Raw genomic sequence first — 17,921 nt, 5'->3', positions numbered from 1 at the left:
ATACTGTCAATAAAGCTTTATATTATTAAAAGCCTATTATCCTTCACCTCAAGGACTGCGAGCGAGCTGAGCTGCCACTTATGTTTGTAGAACGTCAACGGGCTCATAGTGTTGTTACTAGTAGTTGACTGGGAGGTGTTTATTATGGGGAGACTCCGCTGCCTTATGCCCGCACCGTCTCTCCTCTCTGCCTGTGCCGTGAGCACTGACTCCATTTGCTCTGAATACGCACTGCTGAGTGGCTGTTACATGCGCTCTGAATACGCACTGCTGATTAGCTGTTACATGCGCTCTGAATACGCACTGCTGATTAGTTACACGCAGAGCGGTAACAGCCAATCAGATGGTTCTATGGGTGGGACAATGTTGGGTGCTGCAGAAACGTACCGTCAGAGGCAGAATTATGCGGAGCAGCTTGTTAAGACTTTAGCTTAGGCGGTGGCACTTTGTTGTTAAGGCGGCTGCCTTAACAACAAAGTGCTGTGGGAAACCCTGCTGTATCTGGACAGATCCATTGGGAGTTTGTGCAGAAATGCGTCATAGTAATTAACTATACACCATAAAACTTGAAGAAAATGCGATGTCACGTCAGTGGTTATTTAAGTCGGTGGTTCTCAAATGGGGGTACGCTTACCACTGAGGGTACTTAAAGTTATGCCAATGAGTACGTGAGATTTTTTTTTTAATTCTAAAAATAGCAATAATTTAAAAATCCTTTATAAATATATTTATTGAATAATACTTCAGCAAAATATGAATGTAAGTTCATAAACTGTGAAAAAAAATGCAACAATGCAATATTCAGTGTTGACAGCTGGATTTTTTGTGGACATGTTCCATAAATATTGATGTTAAAGATTAATTTTTTTGTGAAGAAATGTTTAGAATTAATTTTGTGAATCCAGATGGATCGCAATCCCCAAAAAGGGCACTTTAAGTTGATGATTACTTCTATGTGTAGAAATCTTTATTTATAATTGAATCACTTGTTTATTTTTTCACAAGTTTTTTGTTATTTTTACATCTTTTTTTCCAATTAGTTCAAGAAAGACCACTACAAATGAGCAATATTTTGCACTGTTCTACAATTTAATAAATCAGAAACTAATGACATAGTGCTGTATTTTACTTCTTTATCTCTTTTTTTCACTCAAAAATGCTTTGCTCTGATTAGGGGGTACTTTAATTGAAAAAATGTTCACAGGGGTACATCACTGAAAAAAGGTTGAGAACCACTGTTTTAAGTAATTATGTTGTGGAATGAAACGATCACATGTAATGTAAAAAAAAAAAACATGTTTACTTTTTGATATCAATATAAAGCACAAAGCAGTTTGGCTGATAAAGATAAAGTCAAACAGGCAGGCTTCGTTCTTCAACAACAATCATGTACTTTAGTGTGTGTCAACGTACCTTTTGAAGCACATTAAACAATACCGTGATAATAATGATAACCGGGATAATTCTGGTCACAATAACTGTGGATGTGTAGTTTTCATACGGTTACATCACTCGAGTCGCCTATGTACTCATTCATATTAAAGCCTAAAAGTGTTGTTGCACTGTATGGTCTCTCGTGACTTATTATTTTACTTGTTTTTAGCTGGTTCCTACTCTCTTCTGTAAGCTTTCTGTTGAATTGTACAAAGCATTTATTCTTAGGTTGTGAGCGACCCCTCCTGCCTCTGTGTGTGTCCTCGCTAACCCAGCCAACACATACTTTTATAAGAATGTTAGCTACTAGTTCCAATTAATCATGGGAGGAGTAATTTTTATAGAACATTAGCACTAGTTTTGCATTTTTAAACCGTTTATTACTTTATTTAACATGTGTAAATAACAGATATTTGGACATATAGGGACGGCGTAGCGCAGTGGAAGAGTGGCCGTGCGCAACCCGAGGGTCCCTGGTTCAATTCCCACTTAGTACCAACCTCGTCACGTCCGTTGACACTTCACCCTTGCTCCTGACGGTTGTTTGTTAGCTCCTTGCATGGCAGCTCCTTCCATCAGTGTGTAAATGTGTGTGTGAATGGGTAGATGTGGAAGTAGTGTCAAAGCGCTTTGAGTACCTTGAAGGTAGAAGAGCGCTATACAAGTACAACCCATATATGTTCATCGATTCATGAATCGTCTATGTTCTAATTGGATAATTGATAATTGATAATTTTTCCTATCTCATATTCTATTTGTGGCCTGAATAGCTGTAATTTTTTTATTGGAATTTGGGTTGCACCGTTTTCATTCATTAGATTGACAAAAATTCTGTGATTTTTGTAAGTAAATCAAAACAACTAGTTAAAAAAACATATTTAAGCCAACACTGCGTAAAAGGTTTCATTATCATTTGTTATAAGGCTGGGTGATATATTGAGTTTGTAAGATCCATCTATCCATCCATTTTCTACTGCTTGTCCCTTTTGGGGTCCGGGGGGTGCTGGAGCCTATTTCAGCTGCATTCGGGCGGAAGACTTTTACACCCTGGACAAATCGCCAACCTCATCGCAGGGCCAACACAGATAGACAGACAACATTCACACTGACATTCACACACTAGGGCCAATTTAGTGTTGCCAATCAACCCTGGTGCATGTCTTTGGAGGTGGTAGGAAGTCGGAGTTCTTGGAGGGAACCCACGCAGTCACGGGGAGAACATGCAAACTCCAAACAGAAAGGTCCCGACCCCGGGATTGAACTCAGGACTACTCAGGACCTTCGTATTTTGAGGCACATGCACTAACCCCCGTTCCACCGTGCTGACCTTTGTAGTTTGTAAGATGTATCGATATATTTTTAAACAAGATAGGAATTAAGAAAAAATCGTAATATCGATATAATTTATTTCACACAAAAATGACCCAACACCGCTTATTTGTTGTGTTCCTTCTTCTCCCCCGCCGCTCCTCACTCCCTCTCATGGGCTATTAAAACCCTCCCCTTTCTCCTTCCAAGACGTGCTCGCACATATAAGAACATCCATGATTGGTCGGTTGTTTACATTGAGTCATGATTGGTTGAGATTAAGGCAAAACCTTAGGAACAGGCCAGTCAGAGGCAAGATAGGGTGGGTCATGGAACCAGGAATGGAAATCATAACAAACATCCCAAATGATGACAAGAGAGTCCATCCATCCATTTTCTACCGCTTATTCCCTCAGAGGGGTCGCGGGGGGCGCTGGCGCCTATCTCAGCTACAATCGAGCGTAAGGCGGGGTACACCCTGGACAAGTCGCCACCTCATCGCAGAGTCAACACAGATAAACAGACAACATTCACACACTAGGGCCAATTTAGTGTCGCCAATCAACCTATCCCCAGGTGCATGTCTTTGGAAGTGGGAGGAAGCCGGAGTTCCCGGCGGGAACCCACGCATTTACGGAGAGAACATGCAAACTCCACACAGAAAGATCCCGAGCCTGGATTTGAACCCAGGACTGCAGGACCTTCGTATTGTGAGGCAGACGCACTAACCCCTCTTCCACCGTGAAGCCGTAGAAGAGAAAAGGAAATAGTCAAGCAGGAGATTTATATATTAAAAAGAAATAGTGGAAGATGGCAGAGGGATATTCTTCTTTAGATTTTTCTTTAGCGATGTCCGGGAAACCCACAATGCGTCTACATTTGAACAAATGTATGCGTCTGAATAAAACATGAATTTGAGTTGTTTACCATGTAATCCCAAATCAATGTATGCCGAAGTGAGGAAGATTATTGGCGCACAATTAAGTAAAGTCACTTACTTGGTGCTGACCAGAACCATTCATTCATGTGACAGTCCATTACATCAGTGGTTCTCAACCTTTTTTCAGTGATATACCCCCTGTGAACATGTTTTTAATTCAAGTACCCCCTAATCAGAGCAAAGCATTTTTGTTTGAAAAAAAAGAGATAAAGAAGTAAAATACAGCACTATGTCATCAGTTTCTGATTTATTCAATTGTATAACAGTGCAAATTATTGCCCATGTGTAGTGGTCTTTCTTAAACTATTTGGGAAAAAAAGATATAAAAATAACTAAAAACTTATTGAAAAATAAACAAGTGATTCAATTATAAATAAAGATTTCTACACATTGAAGTAATCATCAACTTAAAGTGCCCTCTTTGGGGATTGTAATAGAGATCCAGCTGGATTCATGAACTTAATTCTAAACATTTCTTCACAAAAAAATGAATCTTTAACATCAATATTTATAGAACATGTCCACAAAAAATCCAGCCGTCAACAATGAATATTGCATTGTTAATTTCTTTTCACAGTTTATGAACTTACATTATTTTTTTCTTGAACTATTATTCAATAAATGTATTTATAAAGGATTTTTGAATTGTTGCTATTTTTAGAATATTTAAAACAAATCTCACGTACCCCTTGGCATACCTTCAAGCACCCCCAGGGGTACACGTACCCCCATTTGAGAACCACTGCATTACATCGTGGACTGGGAATTAAAAATTCCCTGCCTGCAAATGTAGTTTTTATCCGAGTTTGATACATTTTGTATGCTATGTTAATTCTTTTATGTAGAAAGAATATTTTTCCATTTTATTTATTTTATGTAACTCTGTACTACTTAAACAGTTTCTTTCCTCTGCTGTAAAAGACCCATCTTGACTAACTGGGTTAATAAAAGTGCCACTGTCATTTTACGGTATAGTTGTCATTCAGTTAAATTTCCGTGAATATCGCTCAAATTTGAGGATCTTTATATGTATACTTTCACTGGAAAATATTTTAATATATTGATATATATATATATATATATATATATATATATATATTGAATGAGTTATTAATATGAATAAGAGTTAGGGACAAGCGGTAGAAAATGAATGGATGGATGGATGGATTTTAAGTAAAAATATATCGACATATACTTTTTCGTCCATATCACCCAGCCCTAATTTATATACCAAATAGTATATGAAGATTCCCACCGCTACCACTCATGACACTTCAAATGCAGCTGTAGCCAGCAAGAAATGTTTTTAAAAATAATGATATCAAGAGGTTGCCTGAAACCACAACCATTATTTTTTTAACGTGGCACTAACTAGAGACCTCAGCCTTATTTGCTTTTATAAAGCATGCTTGTTGCAACTATGAGACACCTGGTGGTTAAATGAATATACTGTACAGTCATGGCCAAAAATATTGTCAGCCCTGTTTGTTTTTTCTTTTTTCTTGTGTCGTTCCAATACAAGCAAAATAAATAAACATGTGAATACCAAAGCATTTGTAATTTCAACAATTTTCTGGGAGAAGTGGTGCATTAATCTGACATAAATGCAGGGGTGCCAATATTTTTGGCCATGACTGTAGGCATTAATTTGAACAATTACTGTATATACTTAATTGTGGATCAATAAAGTTTGTCTAAGTCTGATAATAGCACATACAAAGTACATTAGTCCATGTTAAATTTTCTCTTTCCTATTTTACAGATAACCCCATTACCTTGGCCATAGTCTAACCTTGGATGCAGGTGAATGGGCGAAATGAGGAGTAGTAAAAGGGCTCCTCTGTCCTTTGATGTTTCTGTTCATCACCACTCGGATAACAACTTTAATACAGGTACGTAACAAAAGAATAGATTTTCGTTAAATTAATCAGGGTTTCCCTTAAGTTTTGTGGGGGGAGGGGAACAGTACTATTTCACAGACCTTCGTAGTAAAAGACGTTTTAATACATTTTACTACTCCTCTGCACACAATAAAGTCGATAAGAAATAGTAAATGGGCGAGAGACAAATAAGGTAAGGCTATATAGTTTGTTTAATAAGATAACTGTGTAAAACTTTTAATGTTCATGGATCTATCTAATTCTCTTTTATTTGTATCAGATTTAGCAACTGCATGGAAGGGTTTGCCTCAGTCCAAAGCTGCTGTAAGTACACAGGAAGAAACATTGATCTGATCTTATGTCAATCATGTTTTGTGATTATTTTTTACCTCAAATCTGTTTTTGTTGGGCTTCTTATTTTCACTAGTATACAATCATAATTATGCACTTTTCCCACTCTGAATCCTTATGGATATTTGATCAAGTTAGGGTTTGATTGATTGATTGAAACTTTTATTAGTAGATTGCAAAGGAAGAGAATACATTATTTGAAACAGTACAGTTTACACTGTACAGTACATATTCCGTACAAGTGACCACTAAATTAGAACACCCGAATAAGTTTTTCAACTTGTTTAAGTCGGGGTCCACGTTAATCAATTCATGTTAGAGGCTACCATACCATATATATTCAATATATCGCGGGTCACTAAATTATAACACCCGAATAATATACCACATAGCAAAGGACATACACTATTTGATTTCCTATTATGCAGTTATTTTTTGTTTTACAGTTTTTTTAAACATCTTCTGTGACAGCATGCACAAAAGTGCACTTATTTGTTTTGAAATATTGTAGTGGCATTCTGTACAAAAAGTGCACTTTAAATGTAGTGTTGTTTTGATATGTCATCTTAGTGACATCATGCACAAAAGTGCACTAATAGCTTGTTTTAAAATGTCTGACAATATTGCACTTTCTGTTTTAAAATTACATGAATGTTTGTGCCACTGCTTAATAACTGTTTAATAAATATAGTTTGGGTAAATTGACTTACTTGTGATTTCCCATTCTGCATGAACGTTTAAAATGAGCATATATTAATGCAATATGAACAAGAATGTTTTATTGTAGACACATAGAATAATCATATTGGTGTGATTATATACATCAGGTGTTAATTGGCAAAATAAGGCAAAATATCGAGATATCTATCGTGTATTGTAACATGGCCTAAAATGATAAATGGGTTTTACTTGTATAGCGCTTTTTTTACCCCTTTTTTTTAGGAGCCCAAAGCGCTTTGACAGTATTTCCACATTCGCCCATTCACACATACATTCACACACTGACGGGATATTAATAAAAGGTCATATCGCCAAGCCATAGATCAAGTTAATCATAACAAATGGTCCATCGATTTATTGATTGTAACTAAAACAAAATCAGATTCTTATAGGGTCAAGCTAAAACTTATATAGCCATGAGTTATAATATTTTTAAAATGCTTTCTGTGTAGTTGCGACGTATAGAAAACCATGTGGAGGCAGTTCCTGGGACAACGGCGGTGCTCTTGTCAGTCATGGACCCACCCAAGAAGACGGTCCGGGGCAGAGGTTAGTTCTAAAATGTTGTTCAATTTTGTTATGCACAATTGCTTTGCATGATTGTGTTATACAACATTGAAGTAACACTCCCATCATCACAGATGAGACAATAGCGTCTGTAAAGTCTACAGAACATTGTTGGTCAAATTCCAACGACAGACGCTCACGTAGCCCGCTAAGGAATGCCACGCAAGACAGCAATGTCGACAAGCACAACAGCCTGGTGCTCAGGTCAACACTCCCTTTGTACAGGTTCGTGTTTACAAAGTCTCTTAATACTTATGTGTCTGTGTGCTACATCAAATCCAGAATCAATTTACTATGTACTCTGGTCTCATACAGCTTAAGAGTTTTTGGGATACACGCTTTTCTCTCTAATTGTTTTGCTGTACGTTATGAGCAAAAATTTGCGTTACGAGACGGCCTACCGCTAGTTGGCGTATTAAATACCACAGTAAACCCTGAAAATGCGACCAAAACACCCAGTTTTACTCACCAACATGAGCTTATAGCTATGGATCGACATAACTTAGTTTTTCGTTGCATGGAAATTAATACATTTAGTCTAAAGGACGATGCCAAAAAGAAAAAGCGAATGATATGCATTCGATTAAATAAATCATCAAAAACATTACAGCATGTGTTACCGCAAGTAGACTGTGGGAAACACTATATGCTTCACCGGGCACAATGAATAATTTGATTAATGATTGATTTAAAAAAAATATAGTGATTATAATGTTGACCATTGTGCAGCCCTAAAATATTTAAAAGTTAAGTTTTAAAAGGTATAAATGGGTTGTACTTGTGTTTCATTTAAAATTGTAGGGTTTTTGGGGGACCAAACATCGATTAAAATGATTTTAATTTATTTTCATGGGCGATGATGCTTTGCAATACACGTTTTTTCGAGGTACTAGCTGTGTCACAGAAACAGTTAAACTCATATCCAGAGGAACCACTGTAGATTCTATTTCATTTGAGATAACGTGAATAATTGATTTTCCCTCATAAACTTCAGTATGGGCAGATGCTGAACACTATTGTCATAAATCCGATCTCCCAACTATAATTGTAGTTTATCAGCACTAAATGTAGATACCTTGCAAATACACCCCTTCTAATATGTTAGGACATGACATAACAGAGCAATCAAAGTTTAGTAAGTTTCTGGCGATACCATAACTTTTTTTTAATATTTGCTGTTTTTGGAGGAATATATTTTTACTTTAACCAGAGAAGTGCAAAAGCCTTAGTTTTAATGCTTCACTCTAAGCCAGTGGTTCTCAAATGGGGGTACGTGTACCCCTAGGCGTACTTGAAGGTATGCCAAGGGGGTACGTGAGATTTTAAAAAATATTCAAAAAAATAGCAACAAATCAAAAATCCTTTATAAATATATTTATTGAATAATACTTCAACAAAATATGAATGTAAGTTCATAAACTGTGAAAAGAAATGCAACATTGCAATATTCAGTGTTGACAGCTGGATTTTTTTGTGGACATTTTCCATAAATATTGATGTCAAATATGTCTTTTTTTGTGAAGAAATGTTTAGAATTAAGTTCATGAATCCAGATGGATCTGTATTACAATCCCCAAAGGGGGCACTTTAAGTTGATGATTATATCTATGTGTAGAAATCTTTATTTATAATTAAATCACTTGTGTCTTTTTTCAACAAGTTTTTAGTTATTTTTGTATCTTTTTTCCAAATAGTTCCAAGGAAGACCACTATAAATTAGCAATATTTTGCTTTGTTATACAATTAAATAAATCATAAACTGATGACATAGTGCTGTATTTTACTTCTTTATCTCCTTTTTCAAACCAAAAATATTTTGCTCTGATTAGGGGGGTACTTGAATTTAAAAAATTTTCACAGGAGGTACATCACTGAAAAAAGGTTGAGAACCACTGCTCTAAGCGGTCATCTGTTTACCTGTAATCACGATAAGCATTATGTTTTTCCTAATATTTTACTCATTACAGTTTGTCAGCAATTGTGTGTATTTTCATGCACATTTCTAAATGTGACCATTTAAACAAGACCCCCCATATGCAGAGCGGATTTTGAATTAAGACTAATCTTGATGCATTTGCTGATCCAATGTAATCTGGTTTGTATCTAGCGAGACCGCCCCTCCATCACAGCCTTTATCCCAGCTGCAAGCTTACCAACTGCAGTCAGGGTCAGGGCCTTTGTCCCCATCCTCACAGCCCCTCTCAGACCCTCCGCTGAGTAAGCCTGTGTACCAGCAAGACACTCGAGACAAGCAGACAGAGGGGCATCAGGACGCCACACACTCTGAAGACAGTGCAGAAACCCACTACCTCAATAACCCGCCCACTGTGGACACCATGCAGACTTATGCAGATCCGTCAACAGATCTTGCAACAGAGGACCTTACTCCGGGGACACAAATCACCCAGAGAATGGATCAACAAGAATGCAGTCCACCTCTTCCGCCACACACATGTAGATCGGAGGGCAATCCTTCTACCAGTCCCGGCTCAGATCCCCAGCGCTTGTTTTTCCTGAGGCGACATCAACCTAATGATCAGCTGGAAAAGCTCAAAGAGCGAATTCGAAAGCAGGTAAAACATCAGGAGGCGGCTGCAGAAAAAGATAAAGTCTTGGGCCGTGTTGACCAGCCCATTAAAGCTGCCTGGAGTAAAAATGGTGGCACCAATAACATGCCCACACCCAAAATAAGGAAAGTAGCAGCTGCACCTCAAGTGTCTTCGTACAAAGGTATCACTGACCTCTCCTAACATTATTGTAGTTTTTATTTTTTGTAAATTAACCTAATCTTGCATTGCTTTATTTTCAGGCTTCAGCAAAACCGAGCCAAGGTCCCATACGCCACATGGAAACGATTTAAAAGAGGAGGATATTGACCGCTTAAACCGAGACATATGCACAGACCTGTCAAGACAGTTGGCTGGTTAGACAAATAACACACAAATTTGCGGTACTGTAAGGAATTACACTTAAACAGGTCTTATATGTTTTTTTTTTGTTTACAGCAGCATGCAGGACACCACATGCGAGGCATCGTTCTTCGGCGAGAGAAGTTCCCAAACCAACCAGGAAGATTCACAAAGCTGCTCCTGTCCAAAATGCTAAAATAGGTAGGTTTGTTTCTACTTCAGTCAGTCACCTAGAGACATGCAATGTTCTCCCTGGTCCTTGTAGGTATTGCAGGGTGGTAATGACTACGTCACGGAGAGCTACTGATAGCACAGTTGGATAGACGTTAATAACTTTTTGTAGCAGATTTCTAAAAGCCTCGGCACACTCAACCGAGTACAGTATTTTCGTTTTTTAATGAAAAAGTTAACACTAGGTCTTTGGGTTCACTATGTAAAGCGCTTTGAGTCACTAGAGAAAAGTGCTATATAAATATAATTCACTTCACTTCACTTCACTTTAGAACACACGTCTTGACAAGTGTATATGTGTATTGTTTTTCAAAGGCGATCCTTAAAAATAGAGCAATTGTCACAAAGGATTTTTGACTAATGTAAAAATATGACTTTCACTATAAGGTATCATCCATTTTATGAGATAAAAACATTGGGCATGTACAAAACGAAATCACAACTTAATGTTGGCCACATGGGGGCACTAATCTACTCAGGCACATCATATTAGGGACGGCGTGGCGCAGTGGGAGAGTGGCCGTGCGCAACCCGAGGGTCCCTGATTCAAATCCCACCTAGTACCAACCTCATCACGTCCGTTGTGTCCTGAGCAAGACACTTCACCCTTGCTCCTGATGGGTGCTGGTTGGCGCCTTGCATGGCAGCTCCCTCCATCAGTGTGTGAATGTGTGTGTGAATGGGTAAATGTGGAAGTAGTGTCAAAGCGCTTTGAGTACCTTGAAGGTAGAAAAGCGCTATACAAGTACAACCCATTTATATTATTTATTATATAATGTACAAGTCCTGCCCACTGGTCCTCAGATTTCTGAAAATATGAGCCCCATAAAGGTTTAGTTGAATAGTCCTTAAAACTAGAGTTTTATTTTTTCCATTCATTCTTTTTGTATTGTACATGTTTTTAGGCAAACTGATTTGTCTGGGTTTTATTACAACATAATACCTTTGTATTCATAAAGCATGTATAACTAATTCTTATTAGCAGTCATATTAATAGCAGTTTAATAAGCGTGGACATTATTTTTATTAAAATGTTAAAGGGGAACTGCACTTTTTTGGAATTTTGACAAGACAATAGGTGTTTTTGTTGTTGTTTTTTTGCTGTCTAACATGTAAAATTTGGCATCGTCCTAAGTGGCTAGCAATGTAGCAGATGGAAGCAATTAATTCTACCTCCAAATCACTCAAAAATGCGTTCAAAAACCACCAACAATGCTTCATTTATGTTCCATAACTTGTATAATAATCAAGCTTTAGCTACATTGTTATTGTAAGAGTGAACATGGAGGAACTCTTTATCCAGCAGAGAAACACATCGGCATGCTTCGGTCATAGCAGCAAAAGCTAGCTGCGGCAAGAGATAAGATAGCACCCGAATTGCGTTTGAGTTTGTAATGCACAACACAGTGCAAAAGGACACCAATCTGTATTGGCTAAAAAACATGAACACTCATATTACAGTTGAAGTATTATTCCACTTTTCATGTTTTGTTTTATACATCTAGCTCGACAGCATATGCAATATACAAGCGGTAGAACATGGATGGATTCTGGGTAAGCACTCAATTTATGTCAAAATAGCATGCGTCAAAGTTCCACATTCACACCGTCAAAATCCCGCCGACCTCACTCTCCCCAGCGTTTCACCCTTCATTTGTGCTCGCTTCTAGAAGCAGTAGTTCATCATCCGTATATTCAGCTTCAAAAAGATAACGTTGCGAGTCCTCATTTTTCCAAAAATAGTCATCTTTGTTGTCTGTTACCAAGTCTGCCATGATTAGAAAACACTTGGGTTTGTTTCCGGAAGTAGGACACACATTTGTTACTGGAAGTCGGAAGTGCACTGCTATGGAGGCGGAAATTAATGGGCTGATAAATTCAGTTCCAGCCATGTTTAAAATGACCAAAATACGGTAAATATTGTTCATATTACATATGAATGTAGGGGTTGAAGGGTTTTGAAGTTATCTTCGAGGGCTTTGAAGGCTACAATGGTTCCAAACGTTTTTTTTTTTTATCATCTTTAAACTCATTTAAAAACAAACATTTTCTCTCTCATAATGACTGTGGGCGATAGGCAAAATTCCACAAAAAAGTGCAATTCCCCTTTAAGGTCAATTCAGGACACAGAGAACTGGGTGGCAATCATTTGATGTTATAGCTGAATTTTAAGCATTTTAAAGCAAATTAAAAAAAAGTCAAGCTGTAAACATTGCGGCCAGTCACTTGTAAATATGCTGGTGATTCGGGGTGGGAGTGTGGGGGATGGGTGAGATCAACTGGATTGTTCAGCATATGCAGACAATCAGCGTCCACCTCTGTCTCATCCGACTGTGTTTGCTCGCAAACATTGACCGGAAAGAATTGAGATCGACTACCTGTTCTGGTTGGATGCACAATGATTTATGTTCTGATTTTGATAATGAGGTTTCCCGCGCAGCAATATCATGGACCCTGCGGAGTGGCAGGGTAGGGCATTGGCATCCAAGCTTAACTCAACTCAGCACAGCAGTGTTCATGGTCTGGCTAAGATGATTCAGAATTTTGAACACAGTTTTCCCTTTGGCATGGATTGAAATTAGCGTGGCTACACCCCACACCCCCGTTTGTTCGGCACTTATAGTTTGGTTCAAGTGGTTCAGTTTATTCATCCATCCATTTCCTACCGCTTGTCTCTTTCGGCGTCGCAGGGCGTGCTAGAGCCTATTTCAGCTGCATTCGGGTGGAAGGCTTTACACCCTGGACACCACCTCATTGCAGGACCAAAAAAGGTTGAAATTCTTCTCTTAGATTAGAATGTAAATATTTTTGTGAAATTCCGTCCATCCATCCATTTTCTACCGGTTGTCCCTTTGGGGGTCGCGGGAGGTGGCTGGAGCCTATCTCAGCTGCATTATTGTAATATAATTCAGGTCCAAGAACATAATAAATCCAGACTTGTTTTTATCCTATATTTAATGATAATCAGAATAATGGAATAAATTCAGAACTATTAACTATGGATTTTATGTGTTGTTTAAACTTACCACATATTGTCAAGATGTTTGACACCCACATTTTAATATGCCACGTATGCTCTAATTGTAGCCGGGATGTTTACTTTAAACCAGTGGTTTTCAACTTAAGTTCAAATAGGGCCCTAATTTAAGGGTTCTCATAACCTCTCTTGATTAGGTTTCAGGCATGTGGAGACTGGGAAAATGCCAAAATCCGTATTTTTATACATTAATTTTCTATTTAAAATATCACTTATGCGTTTTTTAATGAAATGGCAATAAAAACAGTGTCTAAACACATTTTATTGAACGCTACCCTCAGCCGCAGTTACTCGCTGTTCCTTTTCCCTAAATGCCACAGTAAGTTGCAGGACGGGGATACGATCAGGAGGATAGAAACAAGCTTGCTAGTTAGCGAACCATCTAGTTCGCTAGCTTGTTGTCGTCTCTGAGCCACAAAGTTGACGGCTGTCGATTTTGCTGCTAATTATATTTGGTTGATTACAATCCAAACACTGTTATTTCCAAACAGGTTGTAGTTGGAGAGTTTATGTTAGTAGCCAAGAAGTAGGTATATTTTAGATGAGTCAAAGTTGACCAACTTCTCGATTTATAGCTACATCTTTTGACTATACAAGTGAGGGGCATGTTTTATGATATAGAATTACCTTTCACCAACTCAGGAGGCAATGCAGCAGCAGCAACTCATTATGTCAATAGCTGCAGGAGCAAGTTACCTCTGTGATCAATGCACTGCTAAAAGTAGTTACTCGCCGTTAGCGTTTATGATAATATCGATAATACTTATTATACTTATTTATTATTCAGTTCACAAGATGTAAATTCAGTATTGTTGGCGGTTTTTGAATGTTTTTAGAGGGATTTATTCGCTGCACTTTTAGCCACTTCATACTTGTATATGAAGTATACAAGTATACTTCATAGTTGTATACTGGGAAAATGAAAAAAATAAAAGTGAAGTTCCCCTTTAGTTGAGTTGTCTTCCTTTTTTTTTTTTTTTTACCAAGGAAGGTGTTGGTAAAAAATATATATACAGTATTTTTCGGACTATAAGTCGCAGTTTTTTTCATAGTTTGGCCAGGGGTGTGACATATACTCCGGAGCGACTTATGTGTGAAATTAACACATTACCGTAAAATATCAAATAATATTATTTATCTCATTCGCGGAACAGACGAAGAAAATGTCAGCAATCGTCACATACACGTCAACTAATAAGAATTCGGCGGGGGAGGGTCATGGCAGAAGTGTTTTTTCCGGTTAATATCTGTGTTGGCCCCCGACAAGCGGTAGAACATGGATGGGATGGATTCTGGGTAAGCACTTAATTTATGTGAAATTAGCATGCATCCAAGTTCCACATTTACAGCGTCAAAATCCCGCCGACCTCTCTCTCTCCAGCGTTTCACCCTTCCTTTGTGCTCGCTTCTAGAAGCAGTAGTTCATCCTCCGTATATTCAGCTTCAAAAAGATAACGTTGCGATTCCTCATTTTTCCAAAAATAGTCATCTTTGTTGTCTGTTACCAAGTCTGCCATGATTAGAAAACACTTGGGTTTGTTTCCGGAAGTAGGACACACATTTGTTACCAAGTCGGAAGTAGGGAAGCGGAAATTAATGTGCTGATAAAATCAGTTCCAGCCATGTTTAAAATTACCAAAATACTGTAAATATTGTTTATATTACATATTGCTATGAATGTAGGGGTTGAAGGGTTTTGAAGTTGTCTTCGAGGGCTTTGAAGGCTACAATGGTTCCAAACATTTTTTTTTATCATCTTTAAACTTATTTTAAAAAAAAACATTTTCTCTCTCATAATGTTTGTAAGCGATAGGCAAAATTCAACAAAAAAGTGAAATTCCCCTTTAAGGTCACGTCAGGCCACAGAGTACTGGGTGGCTAAAAATGCAGCTAATAAATCCCTCTAAAAACATTAAAAAACCGCCAACAATACTTAATTTACATCCTGTGAACTGAATAAGAAGTTCCCTTTTAGTTGAGTTGTCTTCCTTTTTTAACAAGGTAGGTGTTGGTAAAAAATATATATACCGTATTTTTCGGACTATAAGTCGCAGTTTTTTTCATAGTTTCATATACTCCGGAACAATTTATGTTTGAAATTAACACATTACTGTAAAATATTAAATAATATTAATTATCTCATTCGCGGAACAGACTAAGAAAATGTCAGCAATAATCACACACACATCAGCGATCGTCACATACACGTCAACCAATAAGAATTCGGCGGTGGAGGGTAATGGCAGAAGTGCATTGTGGGTCAGGGAGTGCTAACTGCTCTATGCTACTACCGTAGCTATTAAAATGGATCATTTCATCGTTGGCGGTAACTTAAAAAACTGAGAAGGGCTGAACAAAAATGGCACTGAAAAGGAAATCATGAACTGCAGATTACAAGCTGGACGTAGTGAAATATGCAGCAGAAAACGACAAGAGGAAGCAGCGCATACCTTTGGAGTTGGCAGAGTTGTTTAGAAGCAACATCAAGGAAGAAGATTTAATCGGATTTATCGTTTAAGAGTATAGCTGCAACTAACGATTAATTTGCTAATCGATTAATCTGTCGATTATTACTTTGATTAATCGATTAATAATCGTATAAAAGAGACAAACTACATTTTTATCCTTTCCAATACTTTATTTAAAAAAACAGCATACTGGCACCATGTCCTTTCGACTTGCCAAATAAAACAAGGCAAGTGTTACAATATTTTTTTATTTTAATAAAATGCACCACTGTCCTGCACAATAGCAATAATTTTGCTTATGGGAATTTCAAACCTGGCTATTACCTATTCCAACCATTCTGCAATGTTGCATGCTGAATGTCTTTCCTCTAGTGGCATGGTCGTAAGGCAGATTGACTTCATGTTCCATTTGTCTCCAATGTAGTGGCATGTATTGCCAAGGTAGGCTACACTTGTCCACACATCAGTAGTGAGAGCAATTTTGCTCTGGGTGGCTTTTATGTCAGTCTACACTGCAAGTAATGTCCGCTCGTACTTCCTCTCCATCAGTTTGGTAAAATGGTTCCTCGAGGGAAGAGTGTAACCGGTTTTGAGGACGTGAATCATTTGTCTAAAGCCTTCATCCTCAACCATTGATAGTTGCCTCATGTCAGTTACCAACATATTCAAGATAGCATCAGTCAGTGCAGCCGCTTGACGTGGTGTGCACACCTTCCTTTGTACCAAGTGCTGGCTTTTTTCTTTTTGAAATGAGAGAAACCACATTATGAACGTACATAGTAGCACCATTTACATGTAACTCAATACATACCCAGTTGATTTAATTAATAATTTCTGACAAATACGCCACCACATAAAAAAAAAAACAGCTAAATTAAATAATTGGACATCAGAGTTGCAGAATACACCAATAAGAACACAGAAATGTAACTCATCAGATCAAAACTGGATCAGATATAGTACACGTTTCTGTTCTAAATAATAAAGGATTCCCTTTAGGCTACCTCTGAATCATAGCATGAAATATTCCAGCACCTTCATAACGTTTAGTTATACTAAAGCGTCACTCAAGTTTAAATATATTTATATAGCTTTATTGGGCCCGACTACATTGATCCACTATGAAACCAACCTGAGATATTTCTGTCGTTACGTTTATTTCCAAATTGTTAAATGTGCGTTTTCTCTCTTAAAACCGAGTCAAATGTGCTGGAGACACATTATCAGCCCCGCGTTGCAACAAAGACAAAACAACGTTACTCATAAAAAAGCTGAACTTATGAATGCCTGTTGCCACTCATATCATAGGGGACGGCATGCGCGCAACCCGAGGTTCCCTGGTTCAATCCCCACCTAGTACCAACCTCGTCACGTCCGTTGTGTCCTTGAGCAAGACACTTCACCTTTGCTCCTGATGTGTGCTGGCTAGCGCCTTGCATGGCAGCTCCCTCCATCAGTGTGTGAATGTGTGTGTGAATGTGTAAATGTGGAAGTAGTGTCAAAGCGCTTTGAGTACCTTGAAGGTAGAAAAGCACTATATAAGTACAACCCCTTTATCATTATTTATATTAACACAGAAAATGAAGTCGCCGCACTATCCAAAAAGTTCCTAACACTCTGAAAGTTTAATACACAACAGTTGCTGCTGCGCTGACAAAAAAAAAAAAATCCTTGTTAACAAAAGATTAAAAACATACAAAGACGGACACAACGGATCAATATACTCGGACTATGGACTTAAAAAAGCGACTTATAATCCGAAAAATATGGTACATTTAAATTTTAATACAAAAAACATTGCTATGTTTTATTAGAGCCACTGTCTGTGAACATGAGTGAAACAATGTTTGTGCTTCCAGAGGAAATAATCAACATACGTCAGTTCATACATTCTGGTTTAAAATCACCTATTTTATTTTGACTTTCTTCATATTCCAGAGTGCCATGTTAGTATTTATTATTTTGTCATTGTCCTCTCCAGCCATTGCTGCTGGTAATCATGGTGAGAGAGAGAGAGAAGATGTATTAAGTGGGGATCTATTGTTCTTCTTTCCCCTCAAACGCTCATTTCACTCT

At 37.8% G+C, this 17,921-nt stretch overlaps 1 protein-coding gene across 3 annotated transcripts in view; it reads left to right on the top strand.

The window, feature by feature from the left end:
• The window catches only part of cep350 (centrosomal protein 350), a 90,953-nt gene that overhangs the window by 22,815 nt on the left and 50,217 nt on the right, over positions 1–17,921 (top strand). For all 3 annotated transcript variants that reach the window (XM_061887981.1, XM_061887982.1, XM_061887980.1), the window contains exons 2-8: positions 5,445–5,574; positions 5,843–5,886; positions 7,086–7,182; positions 7,275–7,425; positions 9,308–9,930; positions 10,010–10,123; positions 10,206–10,310. In XM_061887981.1, the coding sequence (XP_061743965.1) occupies positions 5,490–5,574; positions 5,843–5,886; positions 7,086–7,182; positions 7,275–7,425; positions 9,308–9,930; positions 10,010–10,123; positions 10,206–10,310 (1,219 nt within the window). In that variant the 5' untranslated portion in view covers positions 5,445–5,489. The remainder of the gene's footprint in view (positions 1–5,444; positions 5,575–5,842; positions 5,887–7,085; positions 7,183–7,274; positions 7,426–9,307; positions 9,931–10,009; positions 10,124–10,205; positions 10,311–17,921) is intronic.

This window comes from Nerophis ophidion, linkage group LG26 (assembly GCF_033978795.1).
Source record: "Nerophis ophidion isolate RoL-2023_Sa linkage group LG26, RoL_Noph_v1.0, whole genome shotgun sequence".
Classification (NCBI taxonomy): domain Eukaryota; kingdom Metazoa; phylum Chordata; class Actinopteri; order Syngnathiformes; family Syngnathidae; genus Nerophis; species Nerophis ophidion.
This window is presented reverse-complemented; position numbering and strand designations above follow the sequence as displayed.